Here is a 19303-nt window from a genome sequence, read left to right as displayed (position 1 = left end):
TTGTTCTAAAGAAGTACATATGTTTCTAGGGGGATTTCTAACAAACAAGTAGTTCAAACGAGGGAGGGGACAGAAAAGACTATCAGTGATGTACGGCTTCACAGTTAACACTTGTTGCCTGTCTGGAATGATTCTACTCATAAGATTCTTAAGATGTCATTAGAATTACTTGTATTCCAAGGGTAACTATGTGAAATGATGAAAATATTAATTTGCCTGACAAAATAACCATTTCACTGTGTATAAATATATCAAAACATCACATTGTACTACTTAAATATATACAATAAAAAACTAAAAGTAAAAATAAAAGTTAGAAATACTTGTATTTAGTAAACCAGTTAGAGATTTTCTAAAAAACTATCTCTCAAAGACATTTTCAAACAATTGTTTTCACCGCCCTTGTACATTTCACCCATTATCTGGAAAAAAATTGAGCATTTGGCACTGAGGAATCATTCAGGGCAACTTTTCCTAGGGCAGAATAAGACTGCTGAAATCAAAGAGAACTAAAGCAGCATCGAGGACAATCAGCTCCTAACACTGTGGCCCATGCATCAGAGGTGAGGCCCGCTCTTTCTGTCTTCCACATACCCCCTCAGGCTGACCCAGGTGTTATTTTTTATCACTTAGTAAGTTATACTTCCCTTCAACCCTATGTTAATCATTCTCTACTTCACAGGTGTGCCTTTATGTGGACTGGAAAAACTACACAGAACACTTCTTCTCAAGGCACCCTCTAATGATCACAATCAAGCAAAGTGAATTTACTGAGTGCCAGAATGTGCCCAGAGTAGTCGTACTTGACCCTTTCAAGTTAATTAAATTCATTAATATTTCGAATTAAGGGAATACTGACAAGCAATTTTTATAATGGTATCACTGTCTAAATTATGAAGCTTCATAAATACTTAGCTGAAAACCTAACAGATAGGTTAACTATGTAAGAATATTAAGGGGTGAGGGGAAGCCACATAAAAACAACAAAAAACAGCAGAGAAATGAACTGTCCTGGACTAAGATCTTAAAGGTTACGTTCATTTACTATTTTCAATTTTACTTAAAGGTTAAGTTCATTTACTATTTATAATTCACAATTTTCCAAAATTGTATAATCTAGTTAGCTTTCACTTCCCACAAATCTCACGAACCTGTCTCACTAAAAGTTATGCTTCTGAAGGCAAATTAATGAGCTTAACTTATTTTCTATGATTCTGTGTATTGACTTACCTATTCAGTTCACTTGACAAGGATTCTCTAACTTTTACTTCTTGTAGGTAGAGTTCCTTATATATTTCCAATTTGGTTTTAATAAAGTCGGCTTGCGGAGTTTTTATTCTGGAGATTTCAGATTCCAGATCTTTGATTGTGAGTTCCATCTGAGTGTTTATTGAAGTAGTATTATCCTCCCTTAACTGTGCTAATTGTTCTTGAGATACTGCTGCTTGTTTCTAAAATAAATTAAAAGGGAACATTTTAAAAGTAATTATAACTTGAATAATTACTGTGTATTTGTTTCCTTTTGTTTGGAGTCAGTGATTCAGAGAACAATTTTAAGTATGTGATTCAGAGAACAATTTTAAGAACGATGTGAAGAAAGAAAGAAGCTCAAGTTTAACATATTTATCATCAGTACCAACTGAATTAATAATTGAATCTGAATTGTAGAACAATTCTCCAAAGAATGACAGAACCAAGTTAAAATTTTAAAAGTGGAACAATGTAACTTAAAAGCAGTTCAAGAGTATGGCTAATTTTTTAAATCACAATTTTTTTTAACTTTTTCTATTAGTCTTGTTTTATGCCAACTGGCTTTAGTATCAAATGATTCTCTAGTGAGAATTATTATTATGGAAGATCAATTTAGTTATAAGAATGATGCAAACGAAAATATTTAAATGGAGAAACAAATACCACCTTCCTTCTAGAAATCTACCAAACAAATTGCTATAAGGAAAGTAGAGAAAACATGTATATATCCAAAATAAAATTTGCAGCGAAATGAATGAAAGCACATTACAGATAAATAAACCAACCTGCAAGGTGAGAACAGCTTCGTTTAATTTTTCTTCTATCTCCTTCCTTGCTCTTTCTTCAATCAACAGTTTATGCTGTTCAGCTTCAGCATGTTTTAACATATTTTTCTCCATATAACTTTTGAGGTGTACTACTTCTTGTTTCAGCTGCTTCTTATTCTTCTGTAGTGTTTCACATTGCTTTTGTATTGCTTTCATAGAGAATAATGTCTGTTGAAGTTGAAGAACTTCATTCTCTGCATCCAGATGTAGACATCGTGAAGGGGCAGTTTCCTGTGCTTCTGTAAGGTCAACCTGCATGAGTAAAACAATATAGTTTGGTAATGAAGAAGGTAGACTGAAAATGGTCTAACATAAAACATTTTATTTTATTTTATTTTATTTTATTTATTTATTTATTTTTAAATTTAATTTAATTTTATTTTATTTTATTTTATTTTGATGGAGTCTCACTCTGTCACCCAGGCTAGAGTGCAGTGGTGGGATCTCTGCCTCCCAAGTTCACGCCATTCTCCTGCCTCAGCCTTCTGAGTAGCTGGGAAAACAGGCGCCCGCCACCTCGCCCGGCTAATTTTTTTTTTTTTTTTTTTGTATTTTTAGTAGACGGGGTTTCACCATGTTAGCCAGGATGATCTCGATCTCCTGACCTCGTGATCCACTCGCTTAAGCCTCCCAAAGTGCTGGAATTACAGGCATGAGCCACCATACCCGGCCAAAACTAATAATTTTTGAAATAAATTCAGTTGCAATAAAATGTTACCTATACTGTTGTAGATTCATAAAATACAGACCCTTCGATTACTCAGAAAATTAAAAACAAAGTTAAAACCACCAGAATTCACAAAAATATATCCTTTACTTTCATCATCTTTGCCATACAACATTTGGACTTGATCTTAGACTTCTGTTTTTCTATGATTGTTTCCTCCTTAAAATGGCTCTAAGTCACCCCCTTAGCACAAAGTCTCTTATTCCTTTAACCCATTATCATTCCCCATAATTTGCAAAGAAGTTTTAGGGGCATCATATTGAATTATCTGGGCCTGAGTCAATAAATGGCTCCCATAATAAGACTCTGAAAATAAGACTCTAATTAATAAATCTTGAAAAAAAAATGGATTCCAATACCATAAGTCTTTTGCTGAACTGCAAATGTCTTATGCTAATTTGAGTTACATTTCAAAGAGTAATAATACTTGGAGTTAAGAAGCAATCACATCTCCCAGTATAAAAGTTCAATGGCATTATCCATACCATTTTTCTGAAGAAAAATGCCTTAACTCAGTAGCACAATCTTGTAATTCATTGTTACTTTATACAAAATAAGGAAGCACATTAAATAATGACAACAAAAAATTACACTGAAATTTCAGTGGTGTTGAGTTGGAAAGAACTGCTTTCCTTTAGAGGAAATAATGATGATTGTTTTTTATTTTATAAAGGTAAGTGAAGTGGTGGTTTTAAAACACCTACAAATTGCTTGCCGCTTCTCCCATGACATTCCCTCTCCTGAATACAAGCTGGCATTGACAACCAGTTTCTCGTGAACATAATGTGGCAGAACTGCTGTGTGACTTCTAAGGTTGGTTACAAAAAGTCATACAGCTTCTACCTGACTCTCTCTCTCTAGGGACACTTGACCTTAAAATGCAGCCAACATGTTGTGAGAAAGCCCAAACCACACAGTGAATCCTCATGTAGGTAGGTGTTCGAGCTGACTTCCCTACCTAACGTCCCAGCCAAAAGCCAGCTTCAAATGCCGCACAGGTGAATGAACAAGGCTTCAGACGATTCTAGTCCCCAGCTTTAAGTCACCTCAGCTGATGCCAAGTAAAGAAAAAGTGAGCTGGCCCCACCGAGCCTTGCCTAAAACTGCAGATTGTGAACAAAATAGATGTTGTTTTGAGACACTGCATTTTGTTATATACCAAGAAACAACTGATACAGATATCAACACTACATATGGATTGTACAACAACAAAACAACAAAAACTACTAAAACATGTAGGATTACCATTGAACCAGGAGCTAAGCGGAAGATGAAAGGATCTACAGAAGAATAATCATAAAAACAAGAAGAGTTTTAAAGAGACTTAGTGGAAGCCTGATGGTCCTCGAAGAAGCTGGTAGGAAGGGTTTACAAGGATAGGGAAGAAAGTGATACCGGAACCTGAAGGAAAGGGCACTGTTACTACACAACTGCTGAAAGTAAAACCAATGCAAGAGATAAGCTAAAGAAAGACTACTACATATAAAGGAACCAGGACTTTCTGGGTTCAAGTATCTGTTTCCTTTTTATAGCCTCTCCACATGTCAGATTCCCAAATATAGACAGTCCTTGACTTAGCATGGTTTGACTCACCGTTTTCCAACTTTTTATAATAGCGTGAAAATGATATGTGTTGAGTAATGAAATGATATGCGTATGCCTCTTGGCTTACAGGGGTGGTTACACCAGCTCGCTTTTTCTTTACTTGGCATCAGCTGAGGTGACTTAAAGCTGGGGACTAGAATCGTCTAAAGCCTTGTTCATTCACCTGTGCCGCATTTGAAGCTGGCTTTTGGCTGGGACGTTAGGTAGGGAAGTCAGCTCGAACACCTACCTACATGAGGATTCACGGTGTGGTTTGGGGTTCTCACAGCATGTTGGAAATTATCCTGATGTATCTCACAGCACGTAAATGGAAAACCCTCCCACAACTTCTGGTATTTGCAATTTATGATGGCCCATAAATTGCAAATATCAGACATAACAAATGCAAATGTCATCCAAACATAACACCATCCTAACTTGAGGAGCACCTGTATTGCTGAGATAAATGGCCTCTGGGACAAGATCAAATCCAGGGTGCTGTCAGGAGAACACAGTCTGAAGGTGAAGCCAAGACTGTCAGTGTAAGACCATTTTTTAAGACCTCAGAAAGATTTAAGGTGCTGCCTCAAATTCCCTTAAAGATCTTAAGGGTATACGCATCTTAAGGCACTGTCCTACTACACAGAACAGTGTGCTTCCTTCACAGGAAGCACAAGGTGAAGTGCTTACCTTAAAGAGATCTGGACAAGTGGTTTTTCCAATGACAAGAACTCAAGTAAAATTCACAAGAGACTCTAAGAGAATTATAGTAACAATAGCACTGCTTGCTAGCTTGGCTTAAAAGACACCAAGACAGTAAAAATCAAAAGAGGCCTTAGGACCTAAGAAGTTCTATAGGGAGGAAGCTGGCTGAGGAAACTACTTAGCTGGAAACACAGGTCATTGCTTATGAAAAGGATACAACAAAGAGCCAAGAAGGCACCACAAAGAGCCACAGAGGATGGTTCCCACAAAGTCCAAATCAAAGAAGTGGAAGCACACATCAGGCTGTATTTCAGAACTGCTATGGTCTAGTATTTCCTTTGTGACTTCCATTTTCTCTCTGTTCAATAGGAGGGTCTCCAGCAGTTTAGGAGAATGCTGGGTGGGTGAGTGGTAGAAAACTTGTCCCTTTAGTTCTTAAGTCTTTGTGTTGACAAGAAATGCACTCAAGGGGTTATACCACAGAAACCACAACCCAGGGTGAATCCCTATTGGATGTGATAAAGATGGTAGGATCTTGCACTTCAAGCCTGAGCTTGCTGCCATATTAAATGAAACATGTATATGTGTGGTGGGGGGTTAGGATCTTGCACTTTAAGTCTGAGCCTGCTGCCATACAAAATGAAACCTGTGTGTGGGGTGGGAGGTAATAATTACAAATGAGTGTGATTTTCCAAGTGGTAGAAATTTTTGAAATTATAGTTATGGGGTCAATTGTGCAGGTTTTAAAACGTGTCTATACATTCCTTAATATGCACAGCATAGACAAAGACATCATTGAGATGGCTGACTGGGAATACCCAGTACTTACCTCTTTCAAAAAGAAAAACCAAAACAGCAAGTAGGTAACCACACCTTGAGGAAAACACCAAAGAGAACATACTGGAATTCAGCAGGATATTGATAGGGATCCTCTGATGACAGAAGGAATGGGACCTGAGGTAGCCAGCCCGGCCAAGATCATCTCAAAGCCTGGACAGATTCCCCCAAATCCCTAGCCCCACAGCACCCTATACCTGTGGAAATAGGTGGTCACCTAATAGCCCACCAGGAAAACTACTCTAGGTCAAAGGGATCCTAAGTGTATGCTCTCTAGAGCCTGGGAGCCACCTGACTGATACCACTGCCACCAACAGCAGCCCTATCCCCTTCAGTGGCAGTGCTGTGCATACCTGTACATACCTTTAGGAGGCTGGAGGATTGGCCCGCTCAAGTGTACCATGCAGGAACCTGAGAACAAGCCTGCTAAACCCACCAGGGGCGGCACCCATGTGAGCCATATGAGAGCCTGAAGACGAGACCACTTTGCTTGCTGCTGCTGTTGTTGCTATCAGTGTACACATACACTGTCCAGGACCCTGAGGAGCAGCCTACCCCACCCAGGCCTGTGTGCATTTACCCAGGCCCTGTCTACCAATAATACCAAGGAGAGTCCTACTGCCCCACCAGCACCTGCACATGGCATCCAGGAGCATAAAGACAGGGCTGCCTCACCAGCCACTGACAAAGGCTCCTGCACATGCCTTCAGTGAACCTGTGGACAAACCTGCTCCACACACTGCCATAGGTGCCTACCCAAATGTTCCTCATAGAGGGCCAGAGAAATGCCCACGCAGCCTACTTTCACCACTACCAGTGCCCATGCATGCTACCAAGGGATCCAAGGTCCAGCCCCCAGCTGCTACTGTCATCTCCAGTGCTACAGTGTCACCAAGGTCCTTTGGGCTGGCCTGCTACTGCTACCTCTGATCCCAGCACACACCACCTAGAGGCCCAAGGGCTAGCCCACTCAGGTAACCCACTGCCATCAAAAACTGGGAAGCATGGCCTGGTGCTGCCAGCCACACATACATACTTGTGTATGCCATCAGTGTGCCTGAGGACTGGCCTGCTGTCCTGCCCATCACCATCAAGGCCTCACCACAGCATCCCCTGCTACTAACAACCACACCGTAAGCCACTGAGGAACTTACAGACACTGGTGTTGATTACAGCAGAAGAAAGCATAAGTATATAGAGACTACACCAATGCACCCACCCATCAGCACTGCCAGAGTACCATATCCAACCAAAAACATAGATACATCTACAGAAAAAGTCAACCCCTAAAACTAGATGAAGTGACTGTTACACCAGCTGCACAGTTATCAACATTTAGGACAGAGCCCAAAGAAAACAGTAACAGATCCCAAAGAAAACAAAACCTATAAAATTCAAAATAATGATCTTAAAGAAACATAGTGAGATACACAATAATACAAACGAATCAGGAAAGATTCCTGATAGGAAAGACAGGTAGTACAAATGAATCAGGAAAACAATTTATGATCTAAATAAGAAATTCAACAATGAAAAAGATAGCATTAAAAGGAACCAGAAATCCTGGAACTAAGAATTCAATACATAAAATAAAAACAACTGAGAACGCTGGCAATAGACTAGATCAAGCAGAGGAATGAATTTCCGAACTTGAAGAGAGGTCTTTGTATGAGGTCAGGCAAATAAAAAGCAAAAAGGAAAACAAAAGAAAATAAAAAGAATGAAGACAGTGTATGTGATATATGGGTCATCATGAGCAAAAATTTTTTGAATATTGTGAGTTGCAGAAATAGAAGAGATGGGAAAAGGCACAGAAAATGAAATAATAGCTGAAAAACTCCCAAGTCTTGTGAGAGATGTAAACATCTAGATACAGACGTCTCAAAGATCCCCAAAGAAATACAATAAAAAATGTCTTCTCTGAGGCACATCAGAGTAAAATGTCAAAAGTCAAAGACAAAGAGCAAGAGAAAAACACCAAGTCATATACAAGGGAATCCATATCAGATAAACAGCATATTTGTCAGCAGAAATCTTAGAGGACAGGAGAGAATGAGATGATATATTTAATATGCGGGAAGAAAAAGACTGCCTGTCAAGAATACTATATCCAGCAAAACTATCCTTTAAAAACAGGGGCCAGGTGCAGTGGTTCATCCCTGTAATCCTAGCACCTTGGGAGGCCAAGGTGGGGGTACTGTTTGAGCTCAGAAGTTCAAGACCAGTCTGGGCAATATGGCAAAACCCCATCTCTACTAAAAATACAAACTATTAGCCAGGCATGGTGGTTCATGCCTGTAGTCCCAGCTACTCAGGAGGCTGAGGCACAAGAATTACTTGAACCTGGGAGGTGGAGGTTGCAGTGAACTGAGATCATGCCACTGAACTCCAGCTGGGGCAACAGGGTGAGACTCTGTCTCCAATAAGTAAATAACTAAAACTGAAAAAGAAGTAATGTCTCAGACAAGCAAAACCTGAAGGAATGCATCTCCACTAGACTGATCCTACAAGAAATGCTTACAGGAGTCCTCAATCTGGAAGCAAAAAGACAATGTCCACCACCATGAAAATAAAAAAAACCGTAAGACTCACTGGTAGAGAAGGTACAGAAATGAAAAACAGAAAGGAATCAAATATTATCACTACAGAAAACCAGCAAATTGTAGAGGTAAACAATAAAAGAGGAAGATAGGAACAAATGATAGATAAAACAATCATTAAACAATTAATAAAATGAAAGGAGTAAGTCCTCACCTATCAATAAAAACTTTGAATATACATGATTTAAATTCCCCAATTAAAGATATAGATAGACTGAATGGATTACAAAAACAAAAACAAAAACAAAAGACCAAATGATATGCTGCCTACAAGAAACTCACTTTACCTGTAAAGACACATAGACTGCAAGTGAAAGGATGGAAGGATATTCCAGGCAAATGGAAACCCAAAGCATGCAGGAGTAGCTACATTTATATCAGACAAAATGGATCTTAAGTTAAAAAAAAATAAAAGAGAAAAAGAAGGCCATTATATAATAATAACAGGATCAATTCAGCAAGAGGATACAACAGTCATAAAGGTATACACACTCAATACCTTAGCACACAGATATATAAGGCAAACATCACTGAAACTAAAGAGACAGACAGTCTCCAGTACAATAATAGATGGGGACTCCATCACCTAACTTTCGGCACTGAAGGGATCATCTAAACAGAAAATCGACAAAGAAACATCGAAATGAACCTGCACTATAGACCACATGGACCTAGCAGACACTTACAGAACATTTCACTTAAAAAGCTGCAGAATACACATTCTTCTCATCAGCACATAGAACATTCTCTAGAATAGACCATATGTTGAACTTAAAAACTCGTATCAAATATCTTCTCAAACCACAATGGAATAAAAATGGAAATCAATAACGACAAAACTCTGTAAATTGTACAAACACATGGAAATTAAACAGCATGCTCCTGAATGAACAACTGGGCCCATCAATAAATTAAGAAAAAAAATGGAAAATACCTTGAAACAAATGAAAATGGGGGAAAAAATCAACCCCTATAGAAAGTGATAAAAGCAGCACTAAGAGGACAATTTATAGCAATTAACAACTACATCCAAAAAAGAGAAAGACTTCAAATAAACAACCTAACAATGCACCTGAAGAAACCAAAAAAGCAAGAACAGACCCGAAACTCAAATGTAGTAGAAGGAAAGAAATGATAAAGGCAGGGTAGAACTGAATGAGGTAGAGTAACAAAGCAAAACAAACAAAATACCCTTCAAAGTAAAAAATGGTTTTTGGAAAAGATAAACACAACTGGTAAACTGCTAACTATATTAAACAAGAAAAAAGAGAAAACTCAAGTAAATAAAAAGAGAAACAGAAAAGGAGATATTATAACTGATAGCAAAGAAATATGGGGTCATGAGAGACTATTATGAACAACTATATGCCAACAAACTGAAACCTAGGGAAAATGGATACATTCCTGGAAATGCACAACCAGCTAGAATGAACCAAGAAGAAATGGTCTGTTCATTACCCGAACAGACCAATAACAGGTAATGTAATTGAATCAGCAATAAAGTTTACCAACAAAGAAAGGTCTAAAACTGGATAAGTTACTCTGAATTCTACTAAACTTTTAAGGAAAAACTAACACCAATTTTTCATAAATTATTCCAAAATCTTCCTAGTTTATTCTAAAGGTCAGCATTAGTCTAGGGCCAAACCCAGACAAGGACACAACTACAAAAGAAAACTACATGCCAATATCCCTGAAGAACACAGATACAAAAATTGTCAGAGAAATAAAGGAGATCCGGATTGGAAAACAGAAAGTCAAATTGTCTCCCTGTGCACATGACCTGATCTCATACACAGAAAACCATAAGCATGCCACCAAAAAAGCCTGTTAGAACTAAAGAATTCAGCAAAGGTTCAGGCCACAAAATCAGCATACAAAAATAATGCCAATAGCATGTGTAACATTTCTATACACTGATAATCAACTAGCATAAAAACACAGCAAGAAGGCAGTCCCACTACTCTAGCTACAAAATAATAAAATGCCTCAGAATAAAGTTAACCACAGAGATTTTGTAAAGACCTTTACAAAAAAAACAAAAAACAAAAAACAAAAAACAAAAAAAAACCACTCCAAAACACCGATGAAAGAAATTATAGAGGACACAAACATGGAAAGATATTGCATGCTCAAGGACTGTAAGAATATTGGTTAAATAACCTTATTACTGAAAGCGGTCTACAGACTGAATGCAAGCTCTGTTAAATATCAATTTTTCATGTTTTTAGGGGGAGACAAGATGGTCACCACATGCAGCCAGGAAATGCCTCTCTGTGTGAGAGAGAAACCAAAATATCAAGTAAATTATCACACTTCAAGCAGGTCTTTGGAGAGAAAACACTGAAATTTGATAGGTAATGCAGGCATCAAGGCTGAAGAGGAAGAAATCTGGGAAGCCTGCACAGTCACCAAGCACTAGAATCGCTCCCCAATCCAGAAAGCAAGGAAGGGGTGAGTGAAGGAACTGTGCACCACCACACCCACACTCCCAGCGAGGAACTCTGGGATACTAGCTCCCAGAGATTCCTGGACCCACACAGACATCTGAATTTGCAAGAGGAGCTGCCTGGAGAATAGGCAGAGGCAGAGCTCAAACCCGCATACAGCCCAGAAGGTTTTGCACCTGGTACAGCTGCAGCAAAACGTGACCACAGGCACCCATCCCCCAAGGCTCTCCATCTTGCTCTGAGTGACTCTAGCTCCTGCTTACTGCCAGGCCAGCAGACAGTAGGGCTGCATTTACTATGGGACTGCAGCATATCTGGTATGTGTACCTTCTTGTCCACCAGCCCCTCCCAAGGCCCCTGCCTGGCTACTCACACAAGGGTAAGCACACAGCACAGCCTCCACTGCCCCATCTGAGTGCTTTGCTGGAGGCCTGGGAGCAGTTCAGCCCCCACCCCCAGCACAGCCAATGCTCAATCCCATAGGACCAGAAGACAAAGTCATGAACCTGGTCTCAATACCCCAGGATTCAAGCACACTGCTCAAGTATACTGAGCTGGTATCTGTGGCCTGAGTTCAAGAAGAGGAGGCGCTTTCTCTCTTACAATACCAAGAAGAGGGAGGCCCAAGTTCATATGCCAGTGTGGGAGCCAGGTGAGCTCCCTCTACAACAGTGGTACCCAACCTTTTTGGCACCAGGTGCTGGCTTTGTGGAAAACAATTTTTCCACAGACGGCGGGGGTCGGGATGGTTTTGCGATGAAACTGTTCCACCTTAGATCATCAGGCATTAGATTCTCATAAGAAGCATGCAACCTAGATCCCTCACGTACACAGTTCACAACAGGGCTTGTGCTCCTATGAGAATCTAATGCCGCTGCTGATGTGACAAGAGGCAAAGCTCAGGTGGTAATGCTCATTCACCAGCCCTCCCCTCACTCCCTGCTGTGTGGCCCAGTTCCTAACAGACCAGTACTGGTCTGCCACCTGGGGGTTGGGGACCCTGTTCTACAAGACCTGTGCGGGAAGGGTGTAACCTGTCTGTCCACAGCCTCTGCCTGAGGGAGCACCACAGCCTGAAACAGCTAACAGTCCAGTTGATCTGGGCACGGAAGGCTGGGGGACAAAACTACCTAGTTGGGCCTGCCCTGAGGGCAGACACTGGAGGGAGGCCTGGTTGGGTAAGTGCGAGCTGGGTGGTCCCCACAGCTGTCTGCTGGGCAAAATACCCTGGGCTGCAGGCACCACACCAGGTGCACACCCACAGAACCGCAGCCCTGCCCGGAGATCCTCCCTCCTTGACCCACAGTATATCAGCAGACCACCCGCAGATCTGCAGACATACTGTACAACCTGCTCTGACTCTACCAAACCCAGAGGAGCAGCATGTCCCCACAGAGTTGTAGGTCTCTTGGCAACCTAACTTTTGGCTTGGGCCGCCCTAAGGGTGGGGAGGTGTGTAGCCCTCAAAATTCAGGTGTGGCACCAGTGGTTGGGGGGGCTCTCCCAAGTTCCAGGAACTGATTTGGTGAGAGGGTTATCTCTTGCCTTCCCAATCCTACTTCTCCCTCTTCACCAGAGCACTACTGCAAACACGCTGAAACAGAAAAGAGGCTTGCCAGCCCGTACTCTAGAGCACCATCTCCTGGATTGCAGACTGAGTTACACCACCAAACAAAAATCATTATATACCTTCAACACACCCAATGCAGGAAAGTAGCCACAAGGAAGGAACCTGTGTAGAGTCCTGGCCATCTGAAACCACCCAGAACAAAAGCCAATCAACTATACACAATACACACCATAAACCTTCAAGGGAAAAAAAAGGAACATAAAAACAAAAATCTCCATCCAAATGACAGGAATTTCAAAAAGATAAAAAAACATCAGCACTTTCAGATGAGGAATAATCAGCACAAGAACTCTAGCAGTTCAACAAATCAGAGCGTTTCCTTACCTCCAAAAAATCATGCTAGCTCCCCAGCAATAAATTCTTACCAGATTAAAGTGTAATGACGTGCTTTATGACAGACATGCAATTCAGAGTCTCAATGGCAACAAAGCTCAATGAGATTAAAGAGAAAGTTGAAACCCAATCCAAGGAAGTATAACCATTCAAGAGTTGCAACATGACAGAGCCATTTTTAAAAAGAATCAAATTGAACTTCTGGAGCTGCAAAATTCAACACAGGAGGGAGCTTCAAAACCAGATGAGATGAAGCGGTGGGAAGGATTACAGAGCTCAAAGACTAGTCTTATGAATCAGTCCAGTCAGACAAAAATAAAGAAAAAACAATTTTAAAAATGAACAAAACATCTGAGGAATGTGGGATTTTGTAAAGACACCAATCTATGTATGACTCATTGGCATTGCTGAGAGGGAAAGAGAGAGAGTAATCAACTTGGAAAACATATCTGAGGATACAGTCCATGAAAATTTCCCCAATCTCATTAGAGAGGTTGATGGAAAAATTCAAGAAATTCAGAGAACCTCTACAACCATCCCCAAGATACACAGCCCATCAGACTTTCCAAAGCCAACATGAAAGGAAATATCTTACAGGTAGCCAGAACAGCTGCATCAGGTGAACAACTGACCTCTTTCTGGCAAAAACCTTATAAGCCAGATGAAAGTGGGGCCTATTTTCAGCATCCTTAAAGAAATTTCAGCCAAGAATTTCATATCACTCCAATCTAAGTCTCATCAGTGACAGAGAAATACAATCTTTTCCAGACAAACAGTAAAGAAATTCATTACCACTAGACCAGACTTACAAGAGATTCTTAAGGGGGTTCTAAATATGGAAAAGAAAGAGCAATACCCACTACCATAAAAACACACTTAAGTACATAGCCCACAGACCCTATTACACAGCTACACAATCAAGAGTACAAACCAACCAGCTAAAAACATCATGGCAGAATCAAAATCTCACATATAAATATTAACATTGAATTCAATGGTCCAAATGCCTCACTTAAAAGGCAGAGTAGCAAGTTGAATTAAAAAAAAAAAAAAAAAAAAACCCAAAAAGAATCAACAGTCTGCTATCTTCAAAAGACACATCTCATATGTAATGGCACCCACAGGCTCTGAGTAAAGGGATGGACAAAGATCTGTCATGCAAATAAAATGCAAAAAATGAGGGGTTGTTATTCTTAGATAAAACAGACTTACTTTAAACCAACAACAGCCAAAAAAGGAAAAAGAAGCCAAAAAAGGACAACAACAGCCAAAAGGACACAATGATAAAGGACTCCATTCACCAAGAAGACATCTCTATCCTAAATACATACCCACCCAACACTGGAGCACCCTCATTCAAAAACAACCGAGTACTTCCAGACCTACCAAAAGACTCAGTCACACAATAACAGTGGTGGGCTTCAACACCTCATTGATAGTGTTAAGGCAAATCATCGAGACAAAAAAACTAACAAAGAAATTCTGGACTTAAATTTAACATTTGACTAATTGGACCTAACAGACATCTACAGAATACTCCACCAAACAACCACAGAATATACTTTTTTCTCATCTGCACAAAGAACATACTCCAAGATCAACAACATGTTTGGCCTTAAAGCAAGTCATAATAAATGTTTAGAAAATGAAATCACACAACACCATACTCTTGGACCACAGTGCAACAAAAATAGAAATGAATACCAAGAAGATCTCTGAAAACCACACAATTACATGGAAATCAAACAACTGGCTCCTAAATGACTTTGGGAAAAGAAAGAATTTAAGGCAGAAATCAAATAATGATTTATAATAAGCAAAAAGAAACATCATACCAAAACTTCTGGGATACAGCAAAAGCAGCAGAAGAGGAGAGTTATAGTGCAAAACAAACATGTCGAAAAATTAGACAGATCTGTAATTAACAATCTGACACCATGCCAAGAGGAACTAAAAAACCAAAAGAAAATAATCCCAAAGCTGGCAGCAGAAAAGAAATAACTAAAATCAGAGCATAACTGAGAAAAATTGAGGCCCAAAAATCCATACAAAGGATCAATGAAACCAAAAGTTGACTTTTTAAAGGGATAAACAATACTGATAGGCCACTAGCTAGCTAGATAAATAAATAAATAAACAAACAGAGAACATCTAAATAAGCACAATCAGAAACGACAAAGATGACATTACAACCAATCCCACAGAAATACAAAAGATCCTCAGAGACTACAATGAACACGATTGTATACACACAAACTAGAATATCTAGAAGAAATGGATAAATCCCTGGAAACACAACAAAGATTGAACCAGGAAGAAATTTAAATCATGAACAGACAAATAACAAGCTCTGAAATTGAATCAGTAATAAAAAACCTACTAGCCAAAAACAGATCCAGATCAGACCGACTCACAGCCAATTTCCACTAGACATACAAAGAAGAGCTGTTAACATACCTAATGAAACTATTTCAAATTATTGAGGAGATACTTCTCCCTAACTCATTGTATGATGCCAGCATCATCTTGATACTAAAAACCAGCAAAGATACAACGAATAAAGAAAACTACAGCCCAATATCCCCGATGAATGTAGACACCAAAGTCCTCAACAAAATATCAGCAAACAAAATCCAGCAACACATCAAAAACTTACTTCACCACAATCAAGTCAGCTTTATTTTTGTAATGCAAGTTGGTTCAAAGTACACAAATCAATAAATGTGTTTCACCACATAAACAGAAAGAAAACAATGAAAAAAAAACCCATATGATCATCTCAAAAGATGCAAAAAAGCTTTCAATAATGTCCATCATCCCTTCATGAAGAAAACACCTGACAAATTAGGCATCAAAGAAATAGACCTCAAAATAATAAAGGCCACTCTATAACAAACCCACAGCTAAAAACCATACAGAATGGGCAAAAGCTGAAGTTGGGGCTGAATGCAGTGGCTCATGCTTGTAACCCCAGCATGCTGGGAGGCGAAGACAGGAGAATCACTTGAGGCCAGGAGTCTGAGACCAGCCTGAGCAACACAGCGAGACCTTGTCTCTATAAAACAATAAAGAAAAAAATTAAAGAAAAAAGAACAAAAAAAGTTGGAAGCATTCTCCTTGACAACTGGAACAAGACAAAGATGCTCAGTCTCACCACATGTATTCAACATAGTACTGGAACTCCTAGCTAGAGCAGTTAGGCAAAAGAAAGAAAGAAAAGGCATCCAAAAAGGAAAAGAAGCCAAACTATCTCTCTTTGCTGATGATATGATTCTATACCTAGGAAACTCTAAAGAGTTTGCCAATTTATCCTGGAACTGATAAATGACTTCAGTCAGGACACAAAAATCAATGTAAAAATATCAGTAGCATTTCTATATACCAATAAAGTTCAAGCTGAGAGACAACTCAAGAATGTAATCCCATTTACAACAGCCACACACAAAAGAGCAAAATACTTAGGAATGCATCTAACGACGGAGATGAAAGGTGGCTACAAGGAGAACTACAAAACACTGCTGAAAAAATCATGACACCAAACAGATGACACCAAAAAAAATGGAAAAACATTCCATGCTCATGGATTGGAAAAATCAATACCATTAAAATGGTCACACTGCTCAAAGCAATCTATAGATTCAATACTATTCCTATCAAACTATTAATGTCATTTTTCACAGCATTAGAAAAAACTATTCTAAAATTTCATACGGAACCAGGACCCCTAGCTATCACCACATACAGAAATTAATGAAAGCTGAATTACATTCTTAAAAGACCTCTAACTATAAAAATCCTCCAAGAAAACCTAAGAAATACACTATTTGAAATCAGCCTCTGAAAATAATTTATGAATAAGTCCTCAAAAGCAATTGCAACAAAAGTCAAAATGAAAAATTGGGACCTAGTTAAACAAAGGAGCTTCCGCACAGGAAAAGGAACCATTCAAGAGACTAAATAGGCAACCTAAATAATGAAAGAAGGTATTTACAAGCTGTGCACTGAACAAAGTTCTAATATCCAGAACCTATAAGGAACTTAAATCAACAAACAAGAATTTAAAAAATATATATACAAAAGCGGGCAAAATACATTAACAGACACTTCTCAAAAAAGGACATAAAAGTGGAGAGCAAATATATGAAAAAATGCTCATCATCACTTATCATCAGAGAATAGCAAATTAAAGCCACAATGACATACTATCTCACACCAGACATAATGGCTATTACTAAAAAGTCAAAAAATAAGCAGCAACAACCCAGATTTGGGCAGAGCTGCTACAGCAAAAAGGGAGCTCTAATACACTACTGGAGAAAATGGTAAATTTGTTCAGCCACTGTGGAAAGTAGTTTGGAGGTTTCTCTCACAGAACTAAAAGTAGAACTGCCATTCAACCCAGCAATCCCATTAGTGGGTTAAATATCCACTCCCCCGCAAATTGGTTCTACCAAAAAGACACATGCACCCAGTGTTCACTGCAGCACTATTCACAATAGCAAAGATATGGAATCAAACCAGAAGCTCATTAATGGTGCACTGGATTAAGAAAATGTCACACATATATAATATGGAATACTATGCAGCTATAAAAAGAACAAAATACTGTCCTTTGCAGCAACATGGATGCAGCTGGAGGCCATTATCCTAAGCAAACTGATGCGGAAACAGAAAACCAAATACTACATGTTCTCACTTATAAGTGGCAGCTAAACATTGGGTACACATGGACATAAAGATGGGAGCAATAGACGCTGGGGACTATAACAAGGTGGACTGGGTTGGGACAATGGTTGAAAAATGGCATGCCGGGTACTAAGCTCATTACCTGGGTGATAGGTTCAATTGTGCCCTAAACCTAAGCATTACACAATATACCTTTGTAACAAACCTTCACATGTACCCCCTGAATCTAAAATAAAAGTTAAGAAAGAGAAAGAATAAATAAGATAAAATGCCCTTTATAACTTGCAACAAAAAAACACCAATAACATTATTCACAAAAATGGAAAAAAAATCCTAAAATTCATATGGAACCACAAAAAAGCTAGACTATTCAAGTCAAGTCTGAGGGAAAAGAACAGAGCTGGAGGCATCACTCCACCTGACTTCAAAATATATTACAAGATTACAGTAACCAAAAGAGCATGGTCTTGGTATCAAAATAGAAAAATTAAACCAATGGAACAGAATAGAGAACCCAGAAATAAATCCACATATTTACAGACACCTGATTTTCAACAAAGTGTTAAAAACATACATAGGGGAAAGAACTCTCTCTTCAACAAATGGGGCTGGGAAAAGTGGGTATCTGTAAAAAGAAGAATGAAACCAGGTCCCTATCTTTCACCATATACAAAAATCAACTCAAAATGGATTAAAGACTTAAACATGAGATCCAAAATTATAAAACTACTACAAGAAAATATAGGGAAAATGCTTCAGGACATTGGTCAACACAAAGATTTTATAGCTAAGTTATCATAGGCATATGCAAACAAAGCACAAGCATAAAAACAAAAATAGGTAAGTGAGGCTATATTAAAATTAAGTTTCTTCACCGCAAAGGAAATAACCAACAGAGTGAAGGAAACAATGAACAGTTTGTAGACTGGGAGACAATATTCACAAATCTGTTCATTTGAGAAAGGTCTAATATCTAGAATATACCAGGAACTCAACTCAACAGTAAAAATAGTTAATAATCCCCCTGAAATGTGGACAAAGAATTTAAATAGACATTTCTAAAAAGAAGACATACGAATGGCCACAAATACATGGAGAAGTACTCAACATCACTAACAGGAAAATGGAAACAAAATCCCAAATGAGATATCCTCTCACCACAGAATGGCTACTATCAAAAACAAACAAACAAACAAAACAACAACAAAAACAAACAAAAAAACAACAAAAAAGTAAAAAATCCTGGTGAGGTTGGGGAGAAAAGGAAAACTCTTATGCACTCGTGGAGGGAATGTAAATTAGTATACCCATGGAAGTTTCTTAAAAAGCTAAAAACAGAAGTCTCATATGATCCAACAATCCCACTATTATTTATCCAAAAGAAAGAAAATCAGCATATCAAAGGGATACCAGTATTCCCATGTTTATTGCAGCACTATTCACAACAACCAAGATACAGAATCAGCCTAAATGTTCATCAACAGATGAATGTGGTTGATGAGTAAAGAAAATGTGTTATATGTACACAGTGGAATACTATTCAGCAATAAAAAAGAATAAAATCATGTCATTTACAGCAACATGGATGAGGACATTAAGCGACATTAAGTGAAATAATTCAGGCACAGAAAAATAATTACTGTATGTTTTCACTCATATGGGAGCTAAAATTT

General features: G+C 38.8%; 1 protein-coding gene across 1 annotated transcript in view; it reads right to left on the bottom strand.

Annotated features, from left to right (window-relative positions):
• Window positions 1–19303, bottom strand: part of LOC101025815 (coiled-coil domain-containing protein 144A) — a 77180-nt gene that overhangs the window by 11836 nt on the left and 46041 nt on the right. Inside the window, exons 13-14 of the mRNA XM_009189728.4 lie at window positions 2037–2330; window positions 1231–1451 (exon numbers count right to left, since the gene is read on the bottom strand). Coding sequence (XP_009187992.2) covers window positions 1231–1451; window positions 2037–2330 — 515 coding nt within the window. The remainder of the gene's footprint in view (window positions 1–1230; window positions 1452–2036; window positions 2331–19303) is intronic.

Source organism: Papio anubis, chromosome 17, assembly GCF_008728515.1.
Source record: "Papio anubis isolate 15944 chromosome 17, Panubis1.0, whole genome shotgun sequence".
In the NCBI taxonomy this organism is placed as follows: Eukaryota; Metazoa; Chordata; class Mammalia; order Primates; family Cercopithecidae; genus Papio; species Papio anubis.
This window is presented reverse-complemented; position numbering and strand designations above follow the sequence as displayed.